At 45.9% G+C, this 27,796-nt stretch overlaps 1 protein-coding gene across 1 annotated transcript in view; it reads right to left on the bottom strand.

Annotated features, from left to right (window-relative positions):
• The window catches only part of LOC116938731 (cyclin-dependent kinase 6-like), a 54,655-nt gene that overhangs the window by 16,921 nt on the left and 9,938 nt on the right, over positions 1-27,796 (bottom strand). The window contains exons 2-4 of the mRNA XM_032946267.2: positions 24,291-24,555; positions 12,644-12,779; positions 7,203-7,370 (exon numbers count right to left, since the gene is read on the bottom strand). Of these exons, the coding sequence (XP_032802158.1) occupies positions 7,203-7,370; positions 12,644-12,779; positions 24,291-24,529 (543 nt within the window). The 5' untranslated portion in view covers positions 24,530-24,555. The remainder of the gene's footprint in view (positions 1-7,202; positions 7,371-12,643; positions 12,780-24,290; positions 24,556-27,796) is intronic.

Below are 27,796 nucleotides of genomic sequence, written 5' to 3'. Positions count from 1 at the left end.
GCCAATGAACATCGGAATGGTTCAGAGGACAACTGGGTGAAAGTGTTGTGGTCAGATGAGACCAAAATTGAGCTCTTTGGCATCAACTCAACTCGCCGTGTTTGGAGGAGGAGGAATGCTGCCTATGACCCCAAGAACACCATCCCCACCGTAAAACATGGAGGTGGAAACATTATGCTTTGGGGGTGTTTTTTCTGCTAAGGAGACAGGACAACTTCACCGCATCAAAGGGACGATGGACAGGGCCATGTACCGTCAAATCTTGGGTGAGAGCCTCCTTCCCTCAGCCAGGGCATTGAAAATGGGTTGTGGATGGGTATTCCAGCATGACAATGACCCACAACACACGGCCAAGGCAACAAAGGTGTGGCTCAAGAAGAAGCACATTAAGGTCCTGGAGTGGCCTAGCCAGTCTCCAGACCTTAATCCCATAGAAAATCTGTGGAGGGAGCTGAAGGTTCGAGTTGCCAAACGTCAGCCTCGAAACCTTAATGACTTGGAGAAGATCTGCAAAGAGGAGTGGGACAAAATCCCTCCTGAGATGTGTGCAAACCTGGTGGCCAACTACAAGAAACGTCTGACCTCTGTGATTGCCAACAAGGGTTTTGCCACCAAGTACTAAGTCATGTTTTGCAGAGGGGTCAAATACTCGTTTTCCTCATTAAAATGCAAATCAATTTATAACATTCTTGACATGCTTTTTTCTGGATTTTGTTGTTATTCTGTCTCTCACTGTTCAAATAAACCTACCATTAAAATTATAGACTGATCATTTTTTGTCAGTGGGCAAACGTACAAAATCAGCAGGGGATCAAATACTTTTTTCCCTCACTGTATACAATACCGCAGGAGCCAATCATGCACCAGCTTTGGCCTCATGTAACCTTCACAGGAAACGGCCTTAAAAGTTAAAATATAGATATGTCAATCAAGCAGCAGTGAACAGAATAAACACTAAAAGCAGTCTCTGATTCATACAAAATCTGTACTGTATGATTATTGTAATCATTTTGTATTGTTCAGTAGATATTTAATGCTTTCCAGATAAAGGCCTCGACGTGCTATTGCCTGCAGCAATGCATTTCCTCCGCATCGGTATGAGCTCTATCATCTGATTCCCACTCAGCCCTGTGCGATCTGGAGCATCGGCCTCATGTCTCTGCTGGAGCATCTCTGCGTTGCCAGATAGCCTGCGCACACATGCCTCCCTCCACAAGAGGAAGATCACCACTACGGTCAATCCAGCAATATTGACCGATGAATCATCGCTTATCGTGTCATGCCACCGAGTGGCCGCCCCCTGATGCAGTTATCCTGGGTTAGTCACGACTACAGGTTTTGTACGAACCATAACTACGCCCCCATCACTGCCAAGCCACCACTGCTGGAACCAAGCACAGGCTCCTTTTGAGTAGAGAGGCGAATGGCCTCTGTGCTCAAAATAACAGTTTCTGCATTTCATTTCTCAGTATTTTCTTTCGATTCCATATAATTCAGTTCCGAGCCAAGAGAACCGCAGCGTATTTTTGCAATGAGTGGTGCATCGGGGTGGCAGAGCCGGGTTGGGGCTGAGTGCGATCACCGCCTGTTCCCTTCCCCCACCCTCCCCACTTACTGTGCAAACACCATCGCATCCGGCGTGCACCAGCTGGCTGCGTGGATGGAGGCCCCACGCGAGCTCCAGCTCAAAGGGCGGAAACGGAGCAGCGGCTCTCGAGCGCATGACTCATAGGCAGGACCACGCGGCTCCGGCTGCCAGAATGGGACCCATGATCGTCAGCCCGCAGCACCGCGGCATCGCACACACCGCACAGCGCTCGGCGGAACAGCACGCGTGCCGTCACTAAGCGATATTGGCAACAACGAATACTCGCCTTTTGTTCATGCTAACAACGTATTGTCCACTATCGCTGACAAAGTTGGCTTTGCTCATAACCAATTACTGGGGAATGAAGAGAAAATGTTGGATTAAGCAATACATTCGCTTAAATTCAGCGCACTAAAATCGGGTATGTATCTGTTCCAACTTATTCTTTGTACAAATTGTTCCGTCTTAATTATCATGCAGGCACATAATTATCATTCAACATTGCTAAACGTAGCGGGCTGTGCCCCCATAATAAAACATTTTCAATAACCTCAGATGATTTTCATTGTTATGATTACGCTTTGCTATTTCAAGAGCATGCAAACTTTTTCCACAAAATTGAATGAGCAGCAGCTCAATGTAACCATAATTCAGAAGCGATCATACTTAAACGTGAGTTCGCACAAGTAGTGATGCAGTAGAACAGAAGGTTCCCTCTACAGGGCAGAGAGGCGCTCAGCGACACCGGCTAAGGAGCTGCGCGCTGTTCACATGGGCAGCATGCCCGGGCAGGCTCCGCACTCGGCACCCACCGCCTCCATCACCGCCAACGCACTGAAGCCTTCACGTTGAAACGTCTGCTACGGCAGAGCTCTGGCTGCGCCTGTTGCTGTCGCCACCGCCTCCGCCACTATTGCCGCCGCCGCCGCCGCCCCTCACTGGTTACGTACCGATCGCGATTGCTGTGAGTACCGCACGGCATGGCTGCCCGGCGCGCAAACGCTCCCCACTCCGCCCCATCGCAACTCCTGCTCAGGATGCGCCGTTCCGGGGATCACCTTCCATTAGTTTCCGCTAAAATCTTCGACGTGACTGCCGCAGCCTCCATCGCCCACCTGCGACGTTCCTACGAGCGACGTGCACGGTAACATCTTCGCGGTGACATCCTCGCGGTGACATCCTCGCGGTAACATCCACACGGTAACTGGGTAGCGGTAACATCCATGCCGCGGCGGGCTTCTGGTAGTATCCACGAGGATCTAAGCCGCAGTTGCCGTTCACGGCGCACAATGAGAATTGGCGTCGCGATCCGGGACTACTTGTACGCCGAAATGCGTAAATGCGTGGTCCCGTCCTATTGGTCGACCCGTAAATACGAAGGCGCTTTACATTATTATTCGTCGAAAAACGCTCCCACGTGAGTCGTTTCTACACCAATCCTAACGGAGCCAAGCAGTCCGCCTGAACGTCCTATTAGGGCGAGGGATGCGACCGGGACCTATGAGCGATGCACTTACCTAGGGTGATCCATTTATAGATAATCTACCATTTTATAATAAACTTCTTACTTTTTCCTTAACAGGTGAGTCAATTTTGATTTAAAGCTTTCGTGACTGCAGGGATTCATATTCTTGGTTCTTTCGGTAAAGTCACATAGAAGGGAAACGATAAGATATATTTTTTATTATTTTATTGTTTCCCTTCTACGTGACTTTACCGAAAGAACCAAGAATAAAAGCGAGTCAATATTGCGAATGTGATGGCTCCGTATCTTACAGAAGGTGGTAGCAATGATGGAGATTCATACATCTGTGCCTCACCCTACACACGCACTGTGCCTATTCCAGGAAAAAAAATGTGGCGCATACACCAACGCAAAATAAAACTATACAAACTATACAAATTCCGTGACACCAGTTCAATTAAAAACGTGACACTAAAAACAGAGTAAAAACCGTAATGACCGAGAATGTGATGCTTGCAGGATGCCATCCTCAATCACTATCTGTAACCGTCTCATTTTCCCATATTATTTAAATGGAGTATCTATAAATGGATCGCCCTGTATTAATGTCAACACTGGTTCTTCACCTGCTGCTCAGTGCGGATTGGTGAAGGAGAAGCCCAAGACTGATTCTTACATTATTTGCCAAATGGATATCGTACATTTAAGAAACGTTATTTTATGAAAACATTTAAATAGTTTTAACGATAAATGTCAAATGATAAAAAGGACATCAAACACCGGAAGGTTTTTCCGATTTTTTTCTGTTGAATTCTATCAAAGTCACATGATACTTTGTGCTACATGCACTGGCTGTACTAGTCGGTGGATGTTTTACTTTGGGGTTTTTTAGATGTTTCAAAATTGCATCAATGCAGGGCCCACAAAATGGCAAAAAATAATAACGCCCTTACTAGGTTTTACGTTGATAAGAACTTGCCCAGATTGTCCTAGTAGCTTGAATTTTTCCTGCATACAACAGGAATACTTGAAAATGAAAACACATTGTTTTTCTTTAATCCCTCATGCTGATCATCCCCTACTCAGCTCAATATCAAACACATTTACAGTCCATCCACCTTCACCACGATCACACAACTCCTCTCTACACTGGCACGTGACACAGGTTTAACTGAGAAAGCCAAGATGACAGAAGATGTCCTCGGCACAGCTTGGCCACAATACAATTCACACCAGCGTCTGGCTGGACAAGTTCCTGGGCTTCAAATCTTCACTACAGTGGACCAGCGTGTGCTGCGCTGGCTGTGAAACTTGCTGATGTGCACATGCTGGATACTTCAAGACAAATTAATCACTTACCGTCCACGTCTAGCACCTGTTCTCCAATAATAAAAGTGCATAATTGGAACAAAACAGGTTCACAGCCTCTTTGTAAACCGAATGACAACAAAGCACAAGAGCGATTCTCTCGCAATGTTTAGCAGGTGGAAAACTGATTGCCAACGCAGTGTCAGCAGAAAATTGGCTGCAGGGGGAAAAAGGCAACAGATAATAATTGAAGAGCGGCAGGCAGATAGAGGCGAGGGGGTGGCGAAGAGAAGCAGCAACAAACATGCAAGGAGTAACTCAAAAGATAAAGGGCAACACAAAGGTGAGGAGTGGCAGCTCAAGGGAGTCAGGTGAGCGATGAGCCGCAAGTGAAGGGCGATGGACAGGCGAGAAGCGCAGAGTGAACAGGCTGGGGGGGGGGACAGGTCTACGCACACAAACACACACAAGTGCGCACCATCCTTCCCTGCGTCACACACAGGAAGAGCCTTCAGGCAAGGTTAGGTCTCAGCTGGGTTAAACCAAACAGTTTTCATGCCCCTCAAGGATAATTACCAGACTGACTTTTTTTTTTTAAATAAGCCAAGCATTTGTACTGTCTGTGGTGTTTCAATGTAAAGGTTCCCTAAGCGCCTATCTCCTGGTTTGTTTCCATGTTCTAGTTGCTTGAACGTTTGTGTTGTTTAATCCAAGGCACTGGGCAATCCACCCAAAAATAAGTACTGGGACTTAGCGAGGCTCTTTTGAGAAAATGAGTAAGGGACATTATTGTCATTCAAAGGGAAACAGTGGCGCAGTGGTAAGTGCCCCACGCTAGGATCCCGACGACTTAAGTTAAATTCCCCACCACAGTTAACATCAGCAGCAACTAACAATCGAACCGCTCCTGCCTTCCTCAACCCCCTTTTCACCAACAACCCGTAATGACCAGCATGGTGAAGCATGGTAAAAAATATATATTACCAACATAGCCTGGGGAGGTTCATCCAGCAGTGGATTGAGGTTTGGTTTAAAAATGTTTACTATATATGAAAGAAACCAATCAAGGCTAAGCACGTAATGCAGTGCACAAGCGCTGCATTGTCAGCACTGGCCGGTCACCTACCCTTTGCACCGTCATGTGCCTCGACAAGGGCTCTGCATCTTCATCCCGCTCTGCCTGGTGCTCATTCACAGATGCAAAGTGCCCTCGAGCGGTGCGTTGGAAATGTAGATGTTCCATCGTTATGCTATATTTCAGTTGCTATAAAAATAAATTTCCTCAACGAGCCGTCTGTTTTGAGTTACTGTTGAATGTAATGCACATTAACCCACTTTACTGTACCACTTCCTGTTGCTCATTGTTATTAAGTCACTGATTTGTGTCTTGATTTAAGTGCCAAGTTAACCCCTCTGCCGTCACTGCATGTTTCATTTAATGTTGCACATTGAGGTGAGGAAACACTCAGAACGACAGCATTGGAATGACACCTTTGCTCGTGATCATGACAAAGTTATGTGAATTTCTGCAGCCCAGCCATGCTAGAAATCTATCGGGGAGCTCATCATGGGACCTTTGGCACCGAGCAGTGGATCGAGATGACTGGCTTCCCTGAAGGGTTGCAGGGTTTAAGTCACTGTGCTCCCCGAACAGCGCCCGGGGGCCAGCAGTTGGTTTAAAATGGTAAAGCTTGAAAAGTAGAGATGAGCCGTAACTTTTCAAAGAAGAAAAAAAACCTGTTGGCATCTTTCACATTTAAAAATGAAAAGTGATGGATTATTTTTAACGGCAAGTTGGACAAAGAGAGATTTTATAGCAACTCTCAGACCGAAATGCACTGATGAACAGGAGATACATCTGTGCGAGCGTTGTGTAAACAGTTTGAGACTTGGCACGGGAGACGGGGAAAGCGTCTGGGCCCAAAACTCAAAGCTCAAGTAATTTGTGTTGTTTGCAAAAGGCAAGATTTACATTTTCACACGGACCAAAAAATAATGCGGCATTGCCATAAAAAGAAAACGATCTGGGCGCTTTTATGGTGTCACCGAACAAGGCACAATTTGCCGGCTCGAGGCCATTAGCTCCACTTGCATCTGTAGGTGTCGCGGTGCCAGCGGGCGGTGAATAAGCCTCCATTCACTCATCGCCAAGGGCTCCGGGCCATTTCTTGGTTCATCACCCTAACATAATCTCAACAGCTGTACCAAAATCATGTAAACAAGGGCACTTAACAAAAGAGATGCTCCAGGACAAACATTTGTACAACTGTTATATATGTCCTGTAATTATATAATTACAGCCCTTTGTCAGTTCACTGTTAGATTGCTGGATTAAGTCATCCCTATGCCATATTAGTCATGAGTGTTCATTAACCATACGTTGGGCAGTGCGGGTTGGTGAATAGGGGGTGCTCAGTAAACACTCACTACTGATGTTACCAGTGGCCAAAAATAGCACTCAGGTGGCTAGGTTTATAGCTCAGTGTGTGAATCGCTGCACTATATTTGGAATAACACTGCTTAGGACTCACAAAGCTGAACGTGATCAGTCGGCATCAAGTTATAAATATCACCAAGATGAAAGATCTCAATATTTTGGCCAACTAGCCTTTGATCGTCTTTTTACTGATGCCTCAACTATTAAAACCATCATCTTTAAATAAACATTGTTTTAGCTACATTCATCTTGTTTTGAATGTAAATTTTAAACTAGTAGCAGAAACATCTTTCTATCAACTGATGGAGATGAGCCGTCATCACTGTTCATTTTATCTAGGAGACGCTTTTACTTTGAAGCATTGCAATATCTAAAGAGTGAGCGTGCAAACACATCTGCCTTACCACCGAGGTAAGAGCCATCTGGAAGCTGTAGATGCGCGCGAGGCCAAAGTCGGCGAGCTTGACCTGCCCGTCGCTCGTCACGAGGATGTTCTGGGGCTTGAGGTCGCGGTGCACCACGCGGTGAGTGTGCAGGAAGTCCAGCCCGCTCAGCAGCTGGTGCATCATATCCTGGCCACCACAGGGCAAACAAAACGCGTCGGCATGGCGGTGAGACAGGAGGCGTTAGCTGTTGACGAGCACCAGTTTAAACGCATTCCCGTATCAAATGGAGAAGCGCCAAGATTTAAGGCAGAAGGCACCGCACTAAGTGTATCACATGCATGGTGGAAAATACAGAATTTCCGTTTCAAGTGTACATGCACAGCTGTTTATAGATGTAATGAAATCACTGCTGGTAGCGTGCCCATTGGACAATGCTTTCCAGTAATTCTCACGCAACATCACGTATTTAACCAGAGCGCGCCCTTATCGTGATGAGGTTATTTATTTAGTTATACATGCTAACGCAGCATCGCTACTTTGTTATCCTCGCACAATTTGCTCTTTCTCTGCCAAACGTGGTCTTGATTATACGTGAGCACCGAAGGGGCCACACGAGTGGTTTGTGTTATACTCCTTTCCTAGACAAAACCGACATTATTTTCAACAACAATGTTGCCATGGCTTTTGTGATGAATGCACTTTTCTAAGGCAATTCTGACATGTGGTACAAAGCACATCTTAAAAAAAAATTGTAATACTAACGGGAACGTGACTATGAGAAATTCTGCATCGCACATGGCCACAAAATATGATGATTTTGTGATTGATGTGCCTGAGCCAGTAACCACAGACACCGATTTCACCTGTTCCATAAACTCAGCCTCAAGAGAGTCGACAGAGCAGGCTAGAGGCAAGGTGTTTCAGGTAAAGTATAATCGCAACATCACCTTAAAACAGCAGCGCTGGTACTTGAACATAACCTTGCCTAATTAAATAAAATTCATATAAAGTAAATATATATCTAGCTATGTGCCTGTCTGTCCGTTACCGCTATTATTACATAGTATAACAATCACTTGGATGATAGGTTTCATGCACTATACTATACAAGGGTCATCACTGAATGAAAACCTATTCTATAAGTACGTGAGCGACTCCAGGCTAAGCGAACCGGATGATCATCCAACACTGGACTTTTATTCGATTTCGTGACATTCAATTTGTAAAGCAGCAGGTGGACATGGCAGGGACACGGGCCGCAAGGCCAGCCTGCCCGCGCTATCACGAGAGAGCCCCTATCTGGCCTCGGAGACTCTGTCGGGTTGAACGGTTTGGGCCCCCCCGAAGCCAGGCGCCGGCTGCGCTATGCTCGCGTCGTCACCTATAGTGGCGGCGTGAGCGGAACCGGCGCTCCCCAACTGTGGGGCCCCTGCCCCAACACCCACACGCCCTGCGCACAAACCACGGTCGAACACATCTCTCCAACATTCCTCCTTTATGAGAAACCTGCCTAATGTGAATCAGATGGATGGAAGAACAAAATTACAACAATTACCGCATGTCTTTCTATTCAACGGCCTCGCAGTATTTTTATTGGCGAGCAGACCTCGATTGGGCCCTCTGAGCCCTAGGCATTTCCACCGACTTTTTAGGAATCTTCAGAAACTGTGTTATAAAGCACATTTACAAGGAGATATTTAGAGCAGCAGTTGGCTCACTACCAACACAGCCAGAATGAAGAAAAAGGGATTTATTGTATCAATGGGCTCTCAAGAGGTTAAATAAAGGCAACAAAATACTACAATGAAACTCCTTTTGCACACAAGGCTTCTCAAAAGTGCTTAAAGGTAGGCAATCGAAACAACTAAGGTGCGCTTGATGCAAAGGCTCGTGTAACCACTGAGCATCCCTGTCCCACCGCAGTCGCACGAGGCGATGGCTCTGTGCTCCATGAATTGATGGGGGGGGGAGGAGGAGCTGTTCAGACTCCTGCCACGGATGGGGCAGCAGCAAGGAGGAGGGGAGAATTTTAGTGCTCTGAGGAAAGCGGACCCACCACGTCGGAGCTTCCGCTGCCAGAGCAGGCCTGGCCCGGCAGCCCCAACCACGTGGCCCTCTCTGGCCCGGCCGCCCAGCCTCGCACAGCCGCCGCTTTGTGCCCGCGTCAGCTCACATTTTATTAATTATGCCAAGAAGCGGCAGCGGCGCGCACAGCCACGGGGACCGGCAGCACCAAACTACGCTCCGGCAGAAAACCACAGCAAATGAACAGCTGGCCCGAAATGTTCATTATTTATTTAACGGACAGAGCATCCGGGCCATCTGCCGTACTACAATTGTTTCCCCTCCATCTCACAATTCATTTGCGGGGTTTTTTTTTCTTGATCTCTCTCTCTCTCTCTCCTCCCCCCACAATTTGGCAGCCCTCTTTTCTGCTGGTGGCAACGCAGTGTCCTGTGCAGCTGTCACCCTCCTCCGACAGTTACCTCCTGACCCAGCAACCGCATTTGTAGATGAGTGCTCAACAGCAGGTCCATTGAGCACAGAGTGCTCCAACAGCTGTTCATTCAATTGTCCAGCTTAGGAATTGACCACAAAGACAAGTTTTAATACCAATTCCAAAGGCTGTAAAAAATAAACCCACAACTGAACAGAAAAGCAGGTTCTCCGACACAAGCAATTGAATGCATTAATAAGTAATCAACCTCTATCTATATTTTATATCTCAAGCCAACTTCAATTGTAGTCTTGCTGCCAATTAATTGTCGAATTCATGAGCACGTGCCATTTAAGAACACAACTGTCAACTCGTACAACAATGCAGCGATGGTGCACTGAAGTTAAACTCCCCACGTTTGGATGCGCACTCTTAGGGGGCATCACATCTATTATAAAAGCCCGGCGTTCCGTTTGTCCGTCAACTAAATTATAATAGCATTTCAGAAGGCCTGAATGAAAAAGTTTTAGATAGTGGACTGCCCCCCCTCCCCCCCAGAAGAGGGGGTAAAAAGTTGATTCAACAGGTTTACAACAATTGTTGACGACCACACCCCACCCCCCCAAAAAAAAAAGTTCACCCCCCTCCCCGCAAAAAAATAGATTTCCACTCCCCCACCCCCCCTCCTCAACCAAAATAAATTGATTTAGTAGGCAAATATGCCAACAAACCCTACATAAAATAGTCAGTAGTATCTGCACACATGGGGGGGGGGGGGGAGAAGAGGACATCAGTGGGGGCGATGGGCAAGGCGCCAAGCGCCGAAAAGCCCTCCGCAGGAGCTTCAATAAGGCCGTAGGCCGCTGAAATTCTAGTCAATAGAAAGTGACGAATATGGGACTTCGTGTTCAACCAGCCTGGAGCAGCAGCCGAGGAAAACTTTTACACTGGACCAATAGCTGAGCAGACACTGAGAACGCAGGCAGACGCACACCCCCTTCGTTGCTGCTATCAAGAGTGTGGGAACTAATGAGTCCTGAATATTCACGTGGTGCTAAGCTTCGAAAGAGCTTGGTGGGAGGAGGAGCGACGCGACGTGGCTGCAGCGAGCGACTTCTCCATCACAAAACCGCTTATCGGCAGCGTGTGAGCCAGGTGCGAGCTGTAAACTTTTATGTCACAAGACCACCAGTGGTTTTGTCACACCTGAAAGTGGGAAAATGGGGTGTGGGGCCTGGGAGCAGGAGACGCGTTTCCCTTCCACCAGTCCCAATATGACTCTTTTACTGTACTCTCGTTCATAAATACGACTTCAAAAGAGGGTGCACTGACACCTTATATTTTCGCAAAGAAGCCCCTCTATAATACCCATGATCCCAGATCAACTGTAAGATAACAGAAGATTTTCGCCCACGCTTCTTTATGGAGGACATGTTATATTCACAATAGGGAGGGTGTAACAATTTTCCTTCCTAATTATTCAATGCATTTTTATCACTCTGGGTTGTGATTTGTTTCAACTCTCATTTTTAATAACGCGGTGCATGCAGTGGCCACTTGTGGCTAGAAAGATAATGTAAATCCACTGTATGCAATATATAAGGTTATAGATATGATGCGATGCGCGTCTTAAGAATCGACGTAAACATTCTTATTGATGCAGCCCTAATACTGAAATGTAATATTTAAAACAGGCATCCAAATTGGTAGAATAACATCTCTCTTTTCTTTGGTAAAGTTTGAAGGGCGTTATTGCTTTTAACATAATTTGACAAGAGACGCCGCTTGGTATAGTGTCCTCGGTGGTTTAAACCTCTACTCCAATGCAATTGCAGCATCTCAACAGGTTGTGACCTGTTCTCAATTCCATCATGCAAGGCCCATATACTTTCAGAACAATGCCACTGCAAACACAGGTACCACCGCTGCAAGTATGTGTGGCCAAAGTCGGTGTGAAAGGAAATACATACAATAGACAGCTTGTCCTGTGGAGTGATTTTATGGCGTTCAAGATAACACCAAAAAAAGTTAAAATAGGAAAATAAACACACACTTTACACCCACTGATAAAATTCATTGGCCCATTGTACTGATGGATTCCAGTGGGGGAGGTGGGAGAGTCGTAAACAGATGTACATGAAAAAAGAGCATGTTCAGTTGCTAAAGTAAGCACACAAAGCCACTGCAGAGTGTTAAATGTGGGACAATCAGTGCATAACCTTACACCATTTTTCTTATCAAAAGTCAAAGTGATTTCCTGCTCAAAATATCATTGAGCCAGTGTTAATCACTTGCTTACAGCCCTGAGCCAGTTGTGGAGATTCTATAGTCATATGGGTGCGACAGTCTCTTTATAAGACAACCACTGTTGACCTCCATCATTTTCTTGACCCCGAAGGGATGATGGGCTGAGCGAGTCAACACTTAACCAGGATTTGAACTTGTAAACTTCTGATTGGGGGCTGCTCACTCTACCACTGAAACACCTCACAGAATTTCATATCAAGTCCCTTATTGAACATCTTCACCAAGGGATAAATTAAGAACAGATAAAAATTACATATTTAAATTACCTTCAAGCAACATATGTTACTTAGTGACAATGATGATGATATCACGTTTATATTTAAGTTTTATTTTGCCAACATGATGCATTTTTGCAAAAGTCAACAAGTGCCACAGCCATTTCACACCGGCACGACTCCCATTTTCACTCTCAACATTTAACGCACGCTTCAAAAAACACACATTTACAATTATGCGCAACTCTACAATTACTGTATCTGAGGAAGCTCGAATCTACATCAGTGTCCAATCAGAGAGCAGATATGGTCAGAGAACTGTAACAGAGCTCTAGCGAGGCGTGCGTGCCATGCGCAGCAAAGGGGAACTACCCACAGGCGATCGGCGATGGCGAACCGTCAAGGGGGAACCCGAGTGTTGTGGTGTGCACGGATTTCTGGCCGTCACAGGCGCAGGAAAAGGCAAGGCATCGCTCGCTCGGGCTCTCGGAGGTTTTTACCTTTATCTTGTCGGCGGGGAGGCCGGGCGCGGGCGCCTTCTCCAGGTAGGTGGACAGGTCCTGGTCCACGTGCTCGAAGACGAGCGTGAGCCTCGTCTCGCGGTCAGTGCGGGACGTGGCGCAGACGTCAAACAGCCTGGACACAAGGGCACAGGTCAAGCTAAAAGTCGTATGTTTAACTGGGTGAGCATTCAAGATACCATGATAGTCTCGTTTGGGTCACTAAAATGACAAAAGCATAACAAATGAAATTAAATACAGCAATGAAGCCAACATAAATCAAGAGGAAAAAAACTGCGCCATGTGAGTAATAAAAAAACCCTATAAATCTATGATGAATAAGAACTTAATTTTAACATATGTCGGCTCCAGCAGATAATGAAATTTTATCTGTGGGACCCTTTTTTCCGGTATCAAGATAATGAAAAAATAGGCTTCACCCTTTCTGGTAGATAATAAAGGTGTTAAGATATTCAAACATCAAATAGACACCCATTGCAAGGCATGAAGTCTGAATTAACCACACGTGTGTCGTAAAACATGCACAGAAACATGCTATGATAATGTATGCATTGTCCTTGAAATTGATTGACCTAGACTATAGACGGCCTCCTTTATGGCCTTGTCTCACCAGTGTTAGACCAGAGAACACGGAAGGCGAACAGCGCAAAAAGCAATGAAAATACATTATCGAAGAAGCATGTTTTATGAAATGGCAGGACAGTAAGTGGGTTTTTAAAACCGTCTGTGTTTTAAAAATAGTCGTGAGACTCGGTAGAGATTTCTTAGACAAATATAAATATATAAGTTTCTTGAGACCTATTGAGGGTTTTTTTGTGGATAAACAATGGACATTGTCTTATTAAGTAATGTCTGTGTATATATACAGATGCACTGAAAACAGTATGTGCCACAAGCACATTCCTTTTGTGTAATTTTAACCAACATTCACTACCACTACATATTACAATGAAGCTATAATTATTTTATTTTTTAAGTGTAATTTCCCTCAAATTTTGTCCAGACTGTGCTATCGGTTTCACTTCAAAAGGTGAAGAGGCCATTCCAATCTCTCGCAGAGCAGTGCAACCCTTGATGTTTAAGAACGACCCGCGGAAGCGGATGTCACCGAGCTACATCTGAGATCCCTTCAAGTGGTCTCCGGTCCAATCACTGATTATTCAATGCTCCATAAGCCACCGACTGGTACGGGTTAAACAGCACAACTATTTGTGAAGCATATTCTTTGTTCTTTCGGTAAAGTCACGTAGAAGGGAAACAATAAAATAATAAAAATATAAAAAATAAAATTATCACGGCATTTCGACTGCAACACAAGCAATCATCATCAGGTGTGAAAACCACAACAAGAAAATTTGAAAAAAGTGGCGGTTTTTTTAACGTCAGCAAAAAAAACCCGCCAATTTTTCAAATGTTCTTGCTGTGGTTTTCACACCTGATGATGATTGCTTGTGTTGCAGTCGAAACGTCGTGAGAATTTTATTGTTTGATATTTTTATTATTTTATTGTTCCCCTTCAAAGTGACTTTACCAAAAGAACCAAGAACATGAATCCCTGCAGTCACGAAAGCTTTCAATCAAAATTTATTTGTGAAGCGTTTATGGACATAGGCACAAAAGAGCTCGCTGCTAACTCCTCATCCTACCAGGCTGGCGGAAGCCATCGCTCGGGGCCTAACTACAGCAGGTCTTCCAGTGGAAAAAAGCTCTGCGAGGAGGCGCAACAAAAACGCTGCGGAGAGAGAACCTGCTCGCATGGACGCACACACACAGATGCACTCTTGGCTTTTGTATATTTCTCCACCATCCCAGCGACCAGGCTGAGCTGAGCGTGCCGGTCATGGATTATCAACAGCTCTGCTTTGATCTGACTCTCCAGCCCACCCGGACATGGAGTCCAGGAGTAGGGCTCGAGGAGGTAGAAGACACCTACAAAAGGGGCTCTTTATCTGCCTGGTTACTCCTGGCAGGCCTGGTGTGGTCGCCCACAGAGATCGCATGTAAGAGATTGAGATATCAGCAAACACATGCCACTTGTTTTTTTTCTAGGTAGGGGGGGGGGCAGACCCTAGTCATTCATTCAACCGCAAAAACAATAGCAGGCTCTGGCCCCTGGTCGCTGCTTCACACCGACTCCTATGGGGCCTCTGTTAGGAACCCTTGCCAGGAGCAAGGGTGCTGCACCATTTGCAACGTAGCAACAGAGATGACCCGCGGTCAACAGCCATCGGCTGCAAGCAATTCAGAGGTCACCCCAGTGGGTTTGCATTTCAGTTGCTAAAATTAGCCCTGTATATACAACCTCTGAAGCAGGCATGTTTGGTATTGTCTCAGTATACAATGGTGCTACACTGTGCCAACAAAACATAGATACTGAAGTCTCAATTTATGAGTCAATGGCTGGCACTCGTGTGGTTTCCTATCAATGTTATTTAAAATTGTTTATTTAATAATGTAATAGACAATTCTTATCGTATAGATGAAATAGATACACCTACACTTGTACTTTTTGTGGAAAATTAAAACAACCACAATTTTTTGGGGGGAAATCCCTTCATTGCAAATGATATATATCGTGCAGTCACTCATGCACGTAGGAACATTGGTATCTTTGCTACAATACACACATTGGTACATTCCACGATATTATAATAATCTAACTAGAATATCAGTGTAGAATTAATAAATCATGGTGTCAAAGATGGAAAAATTGAGGGCAGGGAGAGCAACATGAGATAAACGTCATTGCCTGGAAGGCAGGGTTCACCCAAAAAGACACGCGCCCGTGAAGAGCCGAGCACGCGCGGGGAATGAATGGCATTTCAGGATGGAAGGAAGATGGTCGTCTCTTCAAAGGTTAACAGCTCGGATTGTTGAGGTCATTGAAGGTGGATAAAGGGTCACGTACGAAGCGTTGGGGGGTGGGGGGGTAGCGGTTGACACGGCATCCTGCTTAGGGACCGGGGAGCCGCCCCACACACAGCTCAGCCTCCTGCCCGGTGGCAAAAGTTGTGCAGGTCACACGAGTATTTTGGCTGCTATAAATTTCCACGTAATAAGCCACTTCATTAGGCTACCATTTGTGGCCAGGTCGCTTCTGAAAAAAAGAGCTATATCGCTCAGCGGCCCTCATCTGGTAAAATAATAATAGTTTTAGTTTAGCTTAGAGTGGGCAAAAAAGATGACAAAGGCAGCTTCTGGGGTGAGACCAGTAAGACGTGGAGAGGCTGGAATCCAGCAAGAAGGGGCAGGTGGCCGAACACGGCCACAAGTTGGCGCTGGGATCAACTTGGCAGCGCCCTGTGCACAGTCGCCTGCGTTAAGACTTGTGGAAACCCGGCAGGAACTGAAGACTGCTGATGTAGATAGAAGTGGTTAGTGTGCAGAGCAAATGTAACAATGTTTTGTCTTTCTGCTCAACGATAATTGTAAACGTCTACAATCAGGTGACAGCCCTTGGTAGAAGACCATTGAGAAGGAGATGAGGCCAGATGGAATGTGGCAACCAAAGCGGAGGTCCCGTGGCTGGTACAGTGTGGCAGACACAGGAAATCAGACGGTAAAAGCTGAGCTTATGACCAGACACATGCACACATGCATACGTGTGGGAGCATACACACACTGGCGCACGCAAAAACAGACACGCTCGAACAAAGCTCCAGACATTTGAGCCAGCTGACAAGGCACAGCGAATGAAGGGACAAACCAGTGAGATGCACGGCAAGTTCAAATTAAACGGGAGGTGGTGGGTGCTTTTGCGGACAGGACCACTTGGGATGGTGAGCATTGGAGACGGCACAGGGGCCCCAAGAAAGCAGGGTAGGGGGGGTCGGTCGGCACACACGGGAAATAGGCCATATTCAGCGGTGTTGGTGGCAGCGGTGAGCTACGGGGAGGCTTTTAAAAGAGGTGCGCACTTTCACTGGGGCTGCACAGGGACTATGCCAGAGAGGGGCCACGGCAGGGCCGAGCAGTCGGGAGGGCGAGCGAGCGAGTGAGCGAGCGGAGCGACAGCGGCAGATGCTTGGCAGAGGCAGCGGTCGCCAACCCCTTGGATGGCCCCCACAGGAGGGGCCAAAGCGGGTTAACTGCTGCCATAGCCTGCAGAGTGCTGGGTGTGAAAAGAAGACCAAATTCAACATTTTCTAACGCGTGAAAAAAAAACGGCCTGGAAAAACAATCGACCGGCTTAAATGAATGGTAGCAAAGACTTTATTAATCCTGCACTACTCGAAACCTCAAAGCTATAGTATTGGAAGCACTGCATTGCACACACTGGTCAATGTTCTCACATTTTCTGACTAAACGCACTCGTGTATGGAAGAAAAATAAGCCCTATATATTTGACGATGCCAGAAATTCCCCTTACAAGCGAGCGAGTGAGCAAACCCTCAAATGTAAAACACTGCAACCTGCACTCGTTGGATTGCTCCAGATGACACACGCGGGGCGCACACAAACCCCTTCCTGAGCAGACACATTCCCGAGAACAATCGCTTATCACTGGCGCTCAGCAGTCTCGCCGCCGCCACTATGCACCCTCGTGCTACTGATGCTGCTGTCAAGCACTCCACGCCAGAAGCAGTGGCTGGAAGCTCAAGCCAAAGTGTCAATCCTCTCCACGACCAGTAATGTATATTCCGCATTTCCATGGCAAGGACCAGTCCTCTCCATACGACAACAGTCATGCTAGAAAAGTATTATAGAACTGTACATCCATTACAGTTCAGCAGTAATTTGAAGCCTGACCAATCGATCAACTTATCTTGTATAATTAAAGGCCGTTTTATCATGCGATTAAATATGGAGGCAAATAGACATATCTCTACTGGGGAAGCACTTTGTTCCTGAAGAGGCATCCTGGATACAAAACAAAACTACATTTAGTTTTCACTTCGTTTTCTCTATTACCAACTGGAATTTGTACTGCGTGGTGCAGAACCGTAGGCCCAGAAGACCTGGCAAGTGTTGCCGTGCAGAGGCGACGCAAATGTCCGTGGAGACATTATGAGGGTGGCAGTGCATGTGTCAGTGTGCAGCAGCAGCTAGAAGCAGTAGCAAGAAGCAGCTTGCCCCTTGGTTCCCATGCTGCTGCGAGCATCACATCCATGGGAGAAAGGGAGCAGTGGCACCACCACCGTGCTCCGCTAATCACAGTGTGCCTTCCCACGCAGCGAGCGAGCGGACAATGACGACGAGAGGACTCACAATGCCACTTGCGCACAGCTCAAGGAGGAGATGAACTTGTAAAGAGAGAATTACAGGGCATCGTATGCCGTTGTTCTCTTTTACACACCGCTATCTCAGAGCTATTTTAAAATGTGTAACTTTTTCTCAGGGGGGGGGGGGGGGAAACCGACAGGAAGCCGCATGAGCAGTTCTAATGCCAAAGACGATGATTACTCAAAAGTCACAGCCTCGTGCCTCACCACCAGCACCATGAAAAATAAAGTCACAGTCTTAGCATTGTGAACATTTAATCCTGAGTTCAATACCAGCTTAAAGACCGGTCACAAAAACAAACCACCCTTGTAACCGATTTTGAGAACATCGACTTCAAAAAATATGAGTGTCCTGGTTCAGATGCAGGAAACATCTTTCCACAGAAAATAATATTCCGCTAAGGATATTGAGCACATTGAAAATGGGGAGGAGAAACTGCTGGTGAGAGACGGTGAGAGAGATTTATGCAGGAATAGGATGCGGGTGATAAGGAGCTACTGATTGGGATAATGTGGAAGATTGGGTAAACAGAATCCCTGCAGGTTTATCTGACATATCACTCCTATGTGATTTCAACATGAAGTTTAAGGGCCACTTGACTAAACACAAATCCAATTTCTGCCAGCATGAAAAGACAGTGTTCTGTGAACAAACAAACCTCGGCACATTTCTTCTGGACAGAGCCTAATTGCACAGCAAAAAATATCCCCCTTTCCACTGGTGCATTCAAGCCGAGCCAGTGCAGGGCTCTCACGGTACTGGTGGGTTTTCACTAGCAATTAGTGATTGCTAGAGCCACAATAAAATCGTGATTATTGCCATTAACGACATCTGAAACTGGTTTCGGGTGGGGGGACCAAGTAGGGCCACGTTAATGACACGTTCATTGCGTGAAACATCAGTCAGCACAACGTGAGGAGACGGCCTCATCGCGCCATCTATATGCGTCTCGACTCGTTCGTTGTGTGTGAAGTCAGCAACACAGCCCGGCTTTTGGAGTGGAAAAACAACTTGGCCCCTCCCGAGTTGGCTCAGCACGGCCCTGGCACAGCTCGGCTTGGTTGCACGGTGGAAGAGGAACGACGACCTGGAAGTCTTGGTGAAATGAAAGTGCGCATGTCGTACAAAGTGTGACTCGGCTTGAAGAAGAGCGACCAAGGCCGAGTTGTGCAAAGACTCGCACAGGGATTACAAATGTCTGCACTCAGCATCTCCATGTAGAAACGCCACAACTACTGTTGCCAACTTGGCAAACATTCTGGCCACATCTGGATATTTTTGATGGTCGTGAAAATATTTTGGTTTCCCAAAAAGCTGAGGTGGTAGCTCTTGAAAACTGTTTCAATCCAGTGCCGCAATGATGAAAATGTAATTAGTAACATGCAGATTAGTTAAAATGCATGAAGTAGCAGGTTTGGGGTGCCACGGTGGTGGGATGTTAACTACCTCACCTGGTATGCAGGAAGTCATGGGTTCAATCCTGACTCTGACGCCTTTATATTTGGAATTTTCATGTTTGCCCTGTGGTCACGTAGACTTTTCGCCTGGTCCTCTGTTTTTTTCTCTCCACATTTAGAAACATGCGTTTAGAGTATTTGGCTGTTATAAATTTCGTTGAGATGTCATTTGTGGCGAGGTCTCTTCTGAAAAATTGCGATGTAGCTCAGGGGGCCTTACCTGGTAAAATAAAAAATAGTTTAGTTTTAGCTTTATTAAAATAAGCAGCGTTATAAATGTCCTATCTGCATATTTACCAAGTAGAAACATTCACTTGCTAGTTGTAAACATGTCTTTTTCAATGGGGACTGGGAAATTTATATTTTTGTTGCTTCATGTAATGTTCAAGTAATCACTGATCGACTTTACACAAATTAAAAAAGTATCATCACCAATGGTCACCTTGTGCAGGTGTAACGTGCCAATATAGCTCACTAAGCCTCTTCTGAACTCTTCAAATGTGCCACAACCTTGCTTGGAGAACACAATAAAGGGTGAGTGGGCTACATTGTCACATTACACCTACACAAGATGACTATGTAGGACCCCGACCGTCAAACAAACCTGTTTAATATCGTTACAATGCACGCATTCTTTGACGATATCAGATTATCCATTGGGATAATTAGTCTTGCTGAGACAACAAAAATGCACCGTTCACGTATGATGTAAACGTGCATGCCCTGCCACTGCTGTACTGTATGTGCTTCAAATATAACGGTCAGGAGATCTGGAGAAAACAACACAAAAGAATAAGCAGGGATAAAATCCAGCACTAATGGTCAGAAAGTAGGTTTAAAAATGTTCTGCTTTAACCTTATGACATCAAGCAGAACAAAATGGTTCAATCATGCATAAGAACCACTGCACAGTGCAACTCAACATACGTATATCTGACACAAAGGCAGAAATCCACTGCATAGCCTTTAACAAACTGTTGGGGCGAGTGCTGTTAGCGAGCACCTATTAAAACCAGCACGGCACAAGAGATGGTGGGTGGCCGCAACCCGGCTTCCTTTGTCTCCCTAGTGGCGATGTTTGCACACCACACCAGCTAATAATTTGAGGCTGAGTAGAACTAGAGGAGGCCCAGGACCAGTTCAGATAATCGTCACTGGTGTTGGCCATGAGCGGGAACGGAATTCTGGTCACGGAGCTCGTAACACAGCGCACTATCCACTACACTACCGCTCCCCATATGCACGCACACACATACATAAAGACGTGCCGTTCTTTGTGTGTTAATGGATGAAAGGGGATATTCGGTGAAATGCGCCAGCCTTTCCTCTCCGAACCCCAGCAGCCGCATGGTAAACTGCAAGCTGTGTCTGGAGGCTTCGTTTGGCATAAGGAATAGGGTTAGGCTAGGAATTGTCTCACGCCACAAAAATTCCAAAAATGTCAGCCAAGCAATGTAAAACCCACCAACTGTAGCAGTGCTGAGCTATGTGCTGGTAAAACATTTGTGACATAGACCTTTAACCTTGCTTGTCATGGGCCATGATGCTCACAGCATTCCCAGAGTGTGCTTCTCACATCCAAACAATTAATTAATACTTCCAACATGCACACATTCTCTTACGTTGACATTAATTATTACGACTGAATTTATGTTGATTGTTCAAATTTATAATTAATGTAGATTGGTTTTGATGGGCAATTCCGACACAAATGAAACAGTTACACAATAATATTTGTTGTTGATGATGACATCAAATAAGTCAGTATTATGTGCGTTTCAAATTGTGCTTTGGGACAGTTTGCATGGTAAATGCAGAGCACACAGAATGCAGTCTCACATTTGTATGACGAATGGCCACAAAATCTCAGTCATCCACTTAAAAATTCACACTTAAGAAAACCTCTTCAATGCATAAATGCATGGTAAAGATGAAGGCATGAATTTGGCAGCCCGTGTGCCTCGCAGGTGCAATGTCAGAGAACTGCACATTGGACCCTGACATGTCGATGTTTTTCACCAAGTTTTAAACAGCAACTATGGCAAGGAGTGACTGGAAGAGGCATCTGCGGAAAGGAGACAGGCAACTAGGCAGGGTTCACTGTGGCCACAATGAGTTACGCATTACGCATGTTCCTGAAGCCCCCACAGCCACAGGAAAAGACAAAGCCCTACATTAAGACTACTGGCTTTTGCGGGTTTACATGATAGAATAATCTCGTGTGGCCGGTAAAGTATTTAAAGTCGTGCATTACGCAAACGGCAGAGGGTGGTGAGTCACGGTGAAAGGGGAGTGTGGTGGCGGCAGTGTCTAGCATGTTGCGCTGTGTACACACAGCAAGCCCCTGCTCATATCAGTAGCAAGTGATATCTGAATGGTCTTAGCAGGTGATATCTGAATCGGTCTTGGATCCTCCCCCTTTACCAAACAGCATTGGCTCGTGTGAAGTATGGTGAAATAACCCATCATGGTGTGGGGAGGCTATTATCCAGCGGTGGATTGACAAATAGCTGTCAAATATGAATTATTACACTAATGAAGCAACAGAAATATTTATTTATTTTTAAAATTGCCTGACGTAAAATATGAAATGATCAGCCCAATGAATGTAACTTGGTATAAACTTCCTCAAAAAGTATGTGGGAAATATTTATATTTTGTTTATCTATTTAAATTCATTTAATGAAAAAAGTTATGTTTCCTTTACCCAGGACAGCCTTTTGGAGCCTGAAGACTGTTTTTCAGGGGTCTTTGCTTGGCATTTTTAGTCAATCACATTGAAAATATTTACTTATGGAGGAAACAGGAGGGCAAATCTGTATGGAGAGGTCAGCGATATCCTTGCTGTGCTATCTACTGATCACTTTGCAGGCCAGCAGGTAAAGATTGTCACATCACAAGATGCTCTCAGACCACAACACCCAAAGTGTACATTATCTCATGCAGGGTTGAGCCTAGCTTGTACTTGGATGTGAGACTGCTCAGGAGGGAATAATAGGTGCTATCGGTTTGGGCTACGAGATGGCCAGGAGATGAAAACAGAGAAATAGATTAAATATTTTTTGTGCGGAGCTTTGCATGTTATTCTCTTGTCCACTTTGGTATTCTCTGGGTACTCCGGTTATCTTCCACATGCCTAACGCTCGTTAAAGCAATTGACCAAACATCTCAATTCAGGACTCCTCGAAAAAAAAGTACCTTTAAACACAGTGCGGCTTTCATGTGTAAATAGCGTATTATTATCACTAACTCTACATAATCCACCAGCCCCACCTCCAGAGCACTGTATAGATGTCGCGCATCACGGCCACCACGCCTGCTACAATTCCGAAACGTTCACAGCCAGGGGTGGCACTGTGTGAGATGCGCACATCCTGCAAGGGTTTAGGCGGCGTGCGTGCGGGCGGTCTAGAGGGCGGGTGGGGGACAAGCAGCCTGGCGATCGTTAGCTGAGGAATGCACGCCCTGCAGACTTCCCATTGTTGTGGGGATCCTGCTGGTGTATGGGAACACTGCACGCGTGGAGCCGCACCCCCGCAATGCTACACCAATAAGAAAGGGGAAACTTGAAAGGGCACTTGTGAAGTCTCTTGTGTGGCCCAGCGGACAATGCAGTGGTGGGTGACCACAGAAAAAAAGAGTTCATGCATTGTAGATTAGAGGGGGGGGGGGGGTTTTCTTCCTTTTCTTGCTCTGCACGTCAAAGCAATTTGGTCTACTCGGGACACAAGCATAACTGAGTGAAATCACGAACTCCAAGTGGTTCACAGACAAGATAAAAAAAACACTTCTTTTCTAGAAGCTGCCATACATGTTGAGCCTGATGCAAGTGTCAGGGAAAACGGCTTTTTTTGGGGGGGGGGGGGGGTGTGGGAAAGACACCAAAATGGCAGCATCGGCAGACACTGCCATGCTGCCAACTCAGGAAAGAGAGCTTCGACATTTGTTACTGAAACAAAACCAACCCAACAGCACTAGCAATTGAGCATCTGTATACAATGGCACAGGAAGCCTGTCGGCAAGCTTGTCATTATCCTTTTGAGCAGTGACGGGTGCTCTCCGCACCCGTCACTGCTCAAAACGCCATGCAGCATTTGCTGCAGAATAATGATGGATAACAACATCGGCACCAACAAAGAGATACATCAATCATTATCAAGGTAATACATTTTAAAGGTAGCCAGAATGATGGGGAAAATTACAGAAGAAAACAAAATACACAGATGCTTGATGAGTGGAGCAGACGGATAGATGAATGCATGTCACAAAGTTTGTTCCCCATAGTGAAGGAAAGAAATGTTTAAAACATAAGCGGAGTAACAATAAAATATAATTATCCCCTCTTGTATAGCAAAATAGAGGAGGGAAGCACTCACGCTGCCTGCATGGCTGTTGAAAAGAAGAAACTTAAGGATCATATTAGGTCACGTGATCAAGTGAGATCTACTAGAGCAGTGGTTCTCAATCTTGCTGGACCCGTGGAATCAAGGTCAACCCTCAAAGGATTTTCATGGATCACCAATCAGAAAAAAGATGACTGTGAAAAAAATTGTATACACAATCGTTCCACAGACCAATGTTCATAGCCTTGCAGACCACCAGTGGTCGATGGACCACAGGTAGGAAACCACTGTACTAAAGGGATGTCTGGCTTTGGGAGTGCTTTCCTAAACACAGTGGCAGCATGTGCAATACGGAATTTTCTACTCGAACTACAAACAAAGACAAAGGATGAAAAAACACACAGGACTGCCACGTCCACGGACTGCATTTATAAACAGGCGACAAAAAGGTTTGTGATCACAACAATACACACAGCGGGACAGAATAAAACGGTGTCGGAGTTTGCCCACGCATGCGGTCACAGTGGAGGCTGCAGCCGCATTAGCGAGAGTAGGAGGGCCGCACGTGTCGCACAGCGGCCAGGGCGAGGGGCGAACACCAACCTGACGACGTTGGGGTGCTCGAAGGTCTCCAGCTGTCGCAGCAGGGCCACCTCACGGATGGTGGAGAGCGGCATGCCCTCCTCACCCGTCTGTACGCGCACCTTCTTGAGGGCCACAAAGCGGCCTTCATTCTGCAGGTCGCGCGCCTTGTACACCGTGCCGTAAGCCCCCACGCCGATCTCCGCAATGGGCTCGTACTGCAGCCGGATGTCGCCGCCGCCGCCGCCGCACTGCTCCATGCCGCCCTGTGTGCCTCCTCGCTTGCCTGAAAGACAGCGCCAACCCGCTGCTCGAACGCCAATCCGCTGTCGAATGACCTCTCTGCTGGAACGCCGATCCGCTGGCAGATCACTTTTCTGCTGGAATGCCGATCCGCTGGCGGATCTCCTCTCTGCTGGAATGCCGATCCGCTGTGGGGGTTACCTTCAGCAGCGATCACAGAGTACGGCGTTTACTGCCATCAGTCTGTCAAGAGACACTTGTTTTGACAGCGCTGCAAAGTTGACCAATTTGTGATCCATCCAAGCGTGGTTCCCCCAACATCGGATAGAACATGAAAGGCTGCCTACAAAAGCCAATATTCAAACACTGCTTGAACTTCAAAGTGTTTCAATAGCTCTGGCTCTTTGTATTTATTTAAATCTCAAATATGTACACTGTATACACAATACATATTTGAATTCACTGCAAATCAGGTTGGTACAACATGATCCTGATAACAAAACCGTTGTGCCTCCCAACTCTCATTTTGCTCCCAAGCTTAAGAACAACATGTCACTCACTGGACTATCTTCACCGAGCCACCGGCTGCACAGCAAATAACAAGGCGGCACATGCCACAGCAAGATGCCATGCATGCCTGCTGCCCGACATGAACACTGTCACTTTCAAGTACTGCAGGACAGGGTTTGAATAATCCCAGTGTATTCTTCAATGGAATGTTACAGTCCCCAGCCTGAACAGTCGAATCACAGACAACATCAAATGCTAAATAACACAACAATTATCTGGGCGATTCTAACAACCAACACGGCAAATAATAGATTAGATTATACTGTCCGTTGATTTATTATTTGAGATTTATTACTCTTGCAAGCAGTTTACAGTTTTACCCGTTTGTTATCATATATACACATTCACTTTATAAGCTGGGAGGTCAGCAAGGGAGAGAGTATGCCAGACAGGCAGTGGTATGAAGAGGAAACTATCTGATTGTGCCCTGCTGTTCTCAGCATGAGTGAACGCTGTTATACGTCAGATCGCAGCCGAGACTGTGATGAAGTCAGCGCAGATGGTTGCCACTGCCGTGAAAATGACGTGTTATGTCTGTGTGGTTTATCACCACACTGCACCCGTGGACATATCAATCTGACAGCGGCTTGAACGCTGCTGCGATTGTACAGGAGATCTAACTTTTCCTCCACTTTTAAACATGGGTTAGTTTCCCAAATATGTATGGGGTATTGGTTGTCAATGAGAACAAATACAAGATCAAACGTTACAGCCCAGTACTGTACAAGGCAATAAAGGGAAATACATACACAGTAAATTCTGATCCATGGAAGCAGTTTTGGAAATAAGAATTCTACATGTGATTTTCACCTTTTGTGAGACCATGTATAATGCTGTACCTGCATCGGTAGAACACATGGCTACTGCCAGCTGTTCATATAACATTCGTGTCATAGCCCCAATATAGTTTGCTCCTCCGTAATTAAAATGAAAAAAAACGTTGGGCCTTATCAATGTTGGGAGTTTCCTTGGGTTTATTGTTGCAACTTGTGCTTTGTAAATCCCACTAGTCAACTCCAGAAATGCCTCAGATGCAAAAAGGGGGCAAGTTTGTTTACAACACAGCCCTCCAGTGTTACCAGAGAAACACAAAAAATGTCAAATATTTTCCCAGCTCCACAGGGCAACCGGTCAGACTCCACCCCCGAGGGAGGTGTGATCGTGGCTGGCGAGGAGAAGCAGGATTCCAAGCAAATCCCCGAGCCCAAGACTCGGGCTGCGCCTTTCTGCTGCTGCCGCAGGCACCAAGTGCTCACTCGCGTGACAATCCACCACCTCAACCACCACCACCACCACTAAAACCACAACTACCACAGCCACCAAAACCAACCGCAGGAACCACCTGGACCGGCACCACTGTCGCCACCACCACTCACCCCTCATTCCGCTTGCCTGATCGATTCGCATTGAGGCCATTTACTTTACACCGTGTGTAGCGAAGAGCCACGGGTGAAGCACGTGCTACTAAAAAAATGAGGGGAAAACACCTTCGACTAATTTTTAAAGACTAATCTATGGGGTACTTTTCAAGCAACCCTGAATTTCCATTCACCTTACGTGCGCTACAGAATGATTCACACGTGATGTCAGAGGGATTCATGAAAACATGCAAAGCTCGTGTTAACGTGGAGGCTGAAGTGATGATTAAGTGGAAAATCATTGCTGGTAAATAATGGTCCATTTACAATCACTTCTCTGGTTTCGTTTATTTGAATAGACAAATTGGCCTTGAATAGTTTCTACCATTTGCAGGAGGATGTGAGAGGCAACAATACACATTAGGGTGTTTTCCAATTCGTTTTTTGTGCCACTAGAACTTGTGTGCACGAGGGAAAAAACGGTACTCGAGCGAAAAGAACGGTGCATGGACAGAGAAGAAAACCAACAACAGCCACAGAGACTACACCGCCTGGAGTTGGTGGTGGCGTTATTTCAGGACATCCATATTTTGGGCTCAAGATGTGGCGATTAAAAAAACTAAAATAGCTTTTTAATAGCCCGGTATCATACCATACTCATATTAAGGATTTGTGGGGCATGAACCCTGTTTAGATGCAGGGTTATAAGCAGTGTTCATTTATGGCTGTACCAATCAAGCACAGCACAACTATCAGCCTGAGAATAATTTACCTTAATTGTTAAAAAGCAGCAATTCCCTGCTGTTTTTTTTCTGCAAAAACCCACCCACAGCTCCATTAAATTTGGTAAGAAAAATACACACAGACTAACTCAAGCTTGTTGGACCTTCCCAAGCCATTAAATCAAGAGCATCTCGTAAATTAATGAGAGAATTCTGCTAAATGTGGCCAGAGCTAATAGCTCACGTTACAGATCGCCCTCCCTGTGGTCCACTCCCTGGTGAACCGGCTCTGACTCACTGCAGCAAACTCCTTGGGGGGGGGGCAAGGTGTTTGTTCAGGGTGTATAGCAACACGAGACACATGCACCTCGCCACATAGCCTGCACTTGCGTTGCGATGGCAGATGCTGTCCAGATTAACAGTACACTACTCAAAAATCGTACATTTGACATTTACATTTGGGCCAAAACTGATCTTTAAATGGCACATTTAACCGTGCCGTGTATTAATAGTGCTTTCATTTTAAATAATATTTATTTCACTGTATTTCCTGCAATCTAAACCACCTGTTCAATAATCATAACTTGCAAAGCCATCGGTTTAAAAATACTGGCATTGCAATGAAACAATAAAC

The sequence above is a fragment of the Petromyzon marinus genome, chromosome 4 (genome assembly GCF_048934315.1).
Source record: "Petromyzon marinus isolate PM22_M1 ecotype Great Lakes invasive population chromosome 4, UKy_Petmar_22M1.pri1.0, whole genome shotgun sequence".
NCBI lineage: Eukaryota > Metazoa > Chordata > Hyperoartia > Petromyzontiformes > Petromyzontidae > Petromyzon > Petromyzon marinus.
This window is presented reverse-complemented; position numbering and strand designations above follow the sequence as displayed.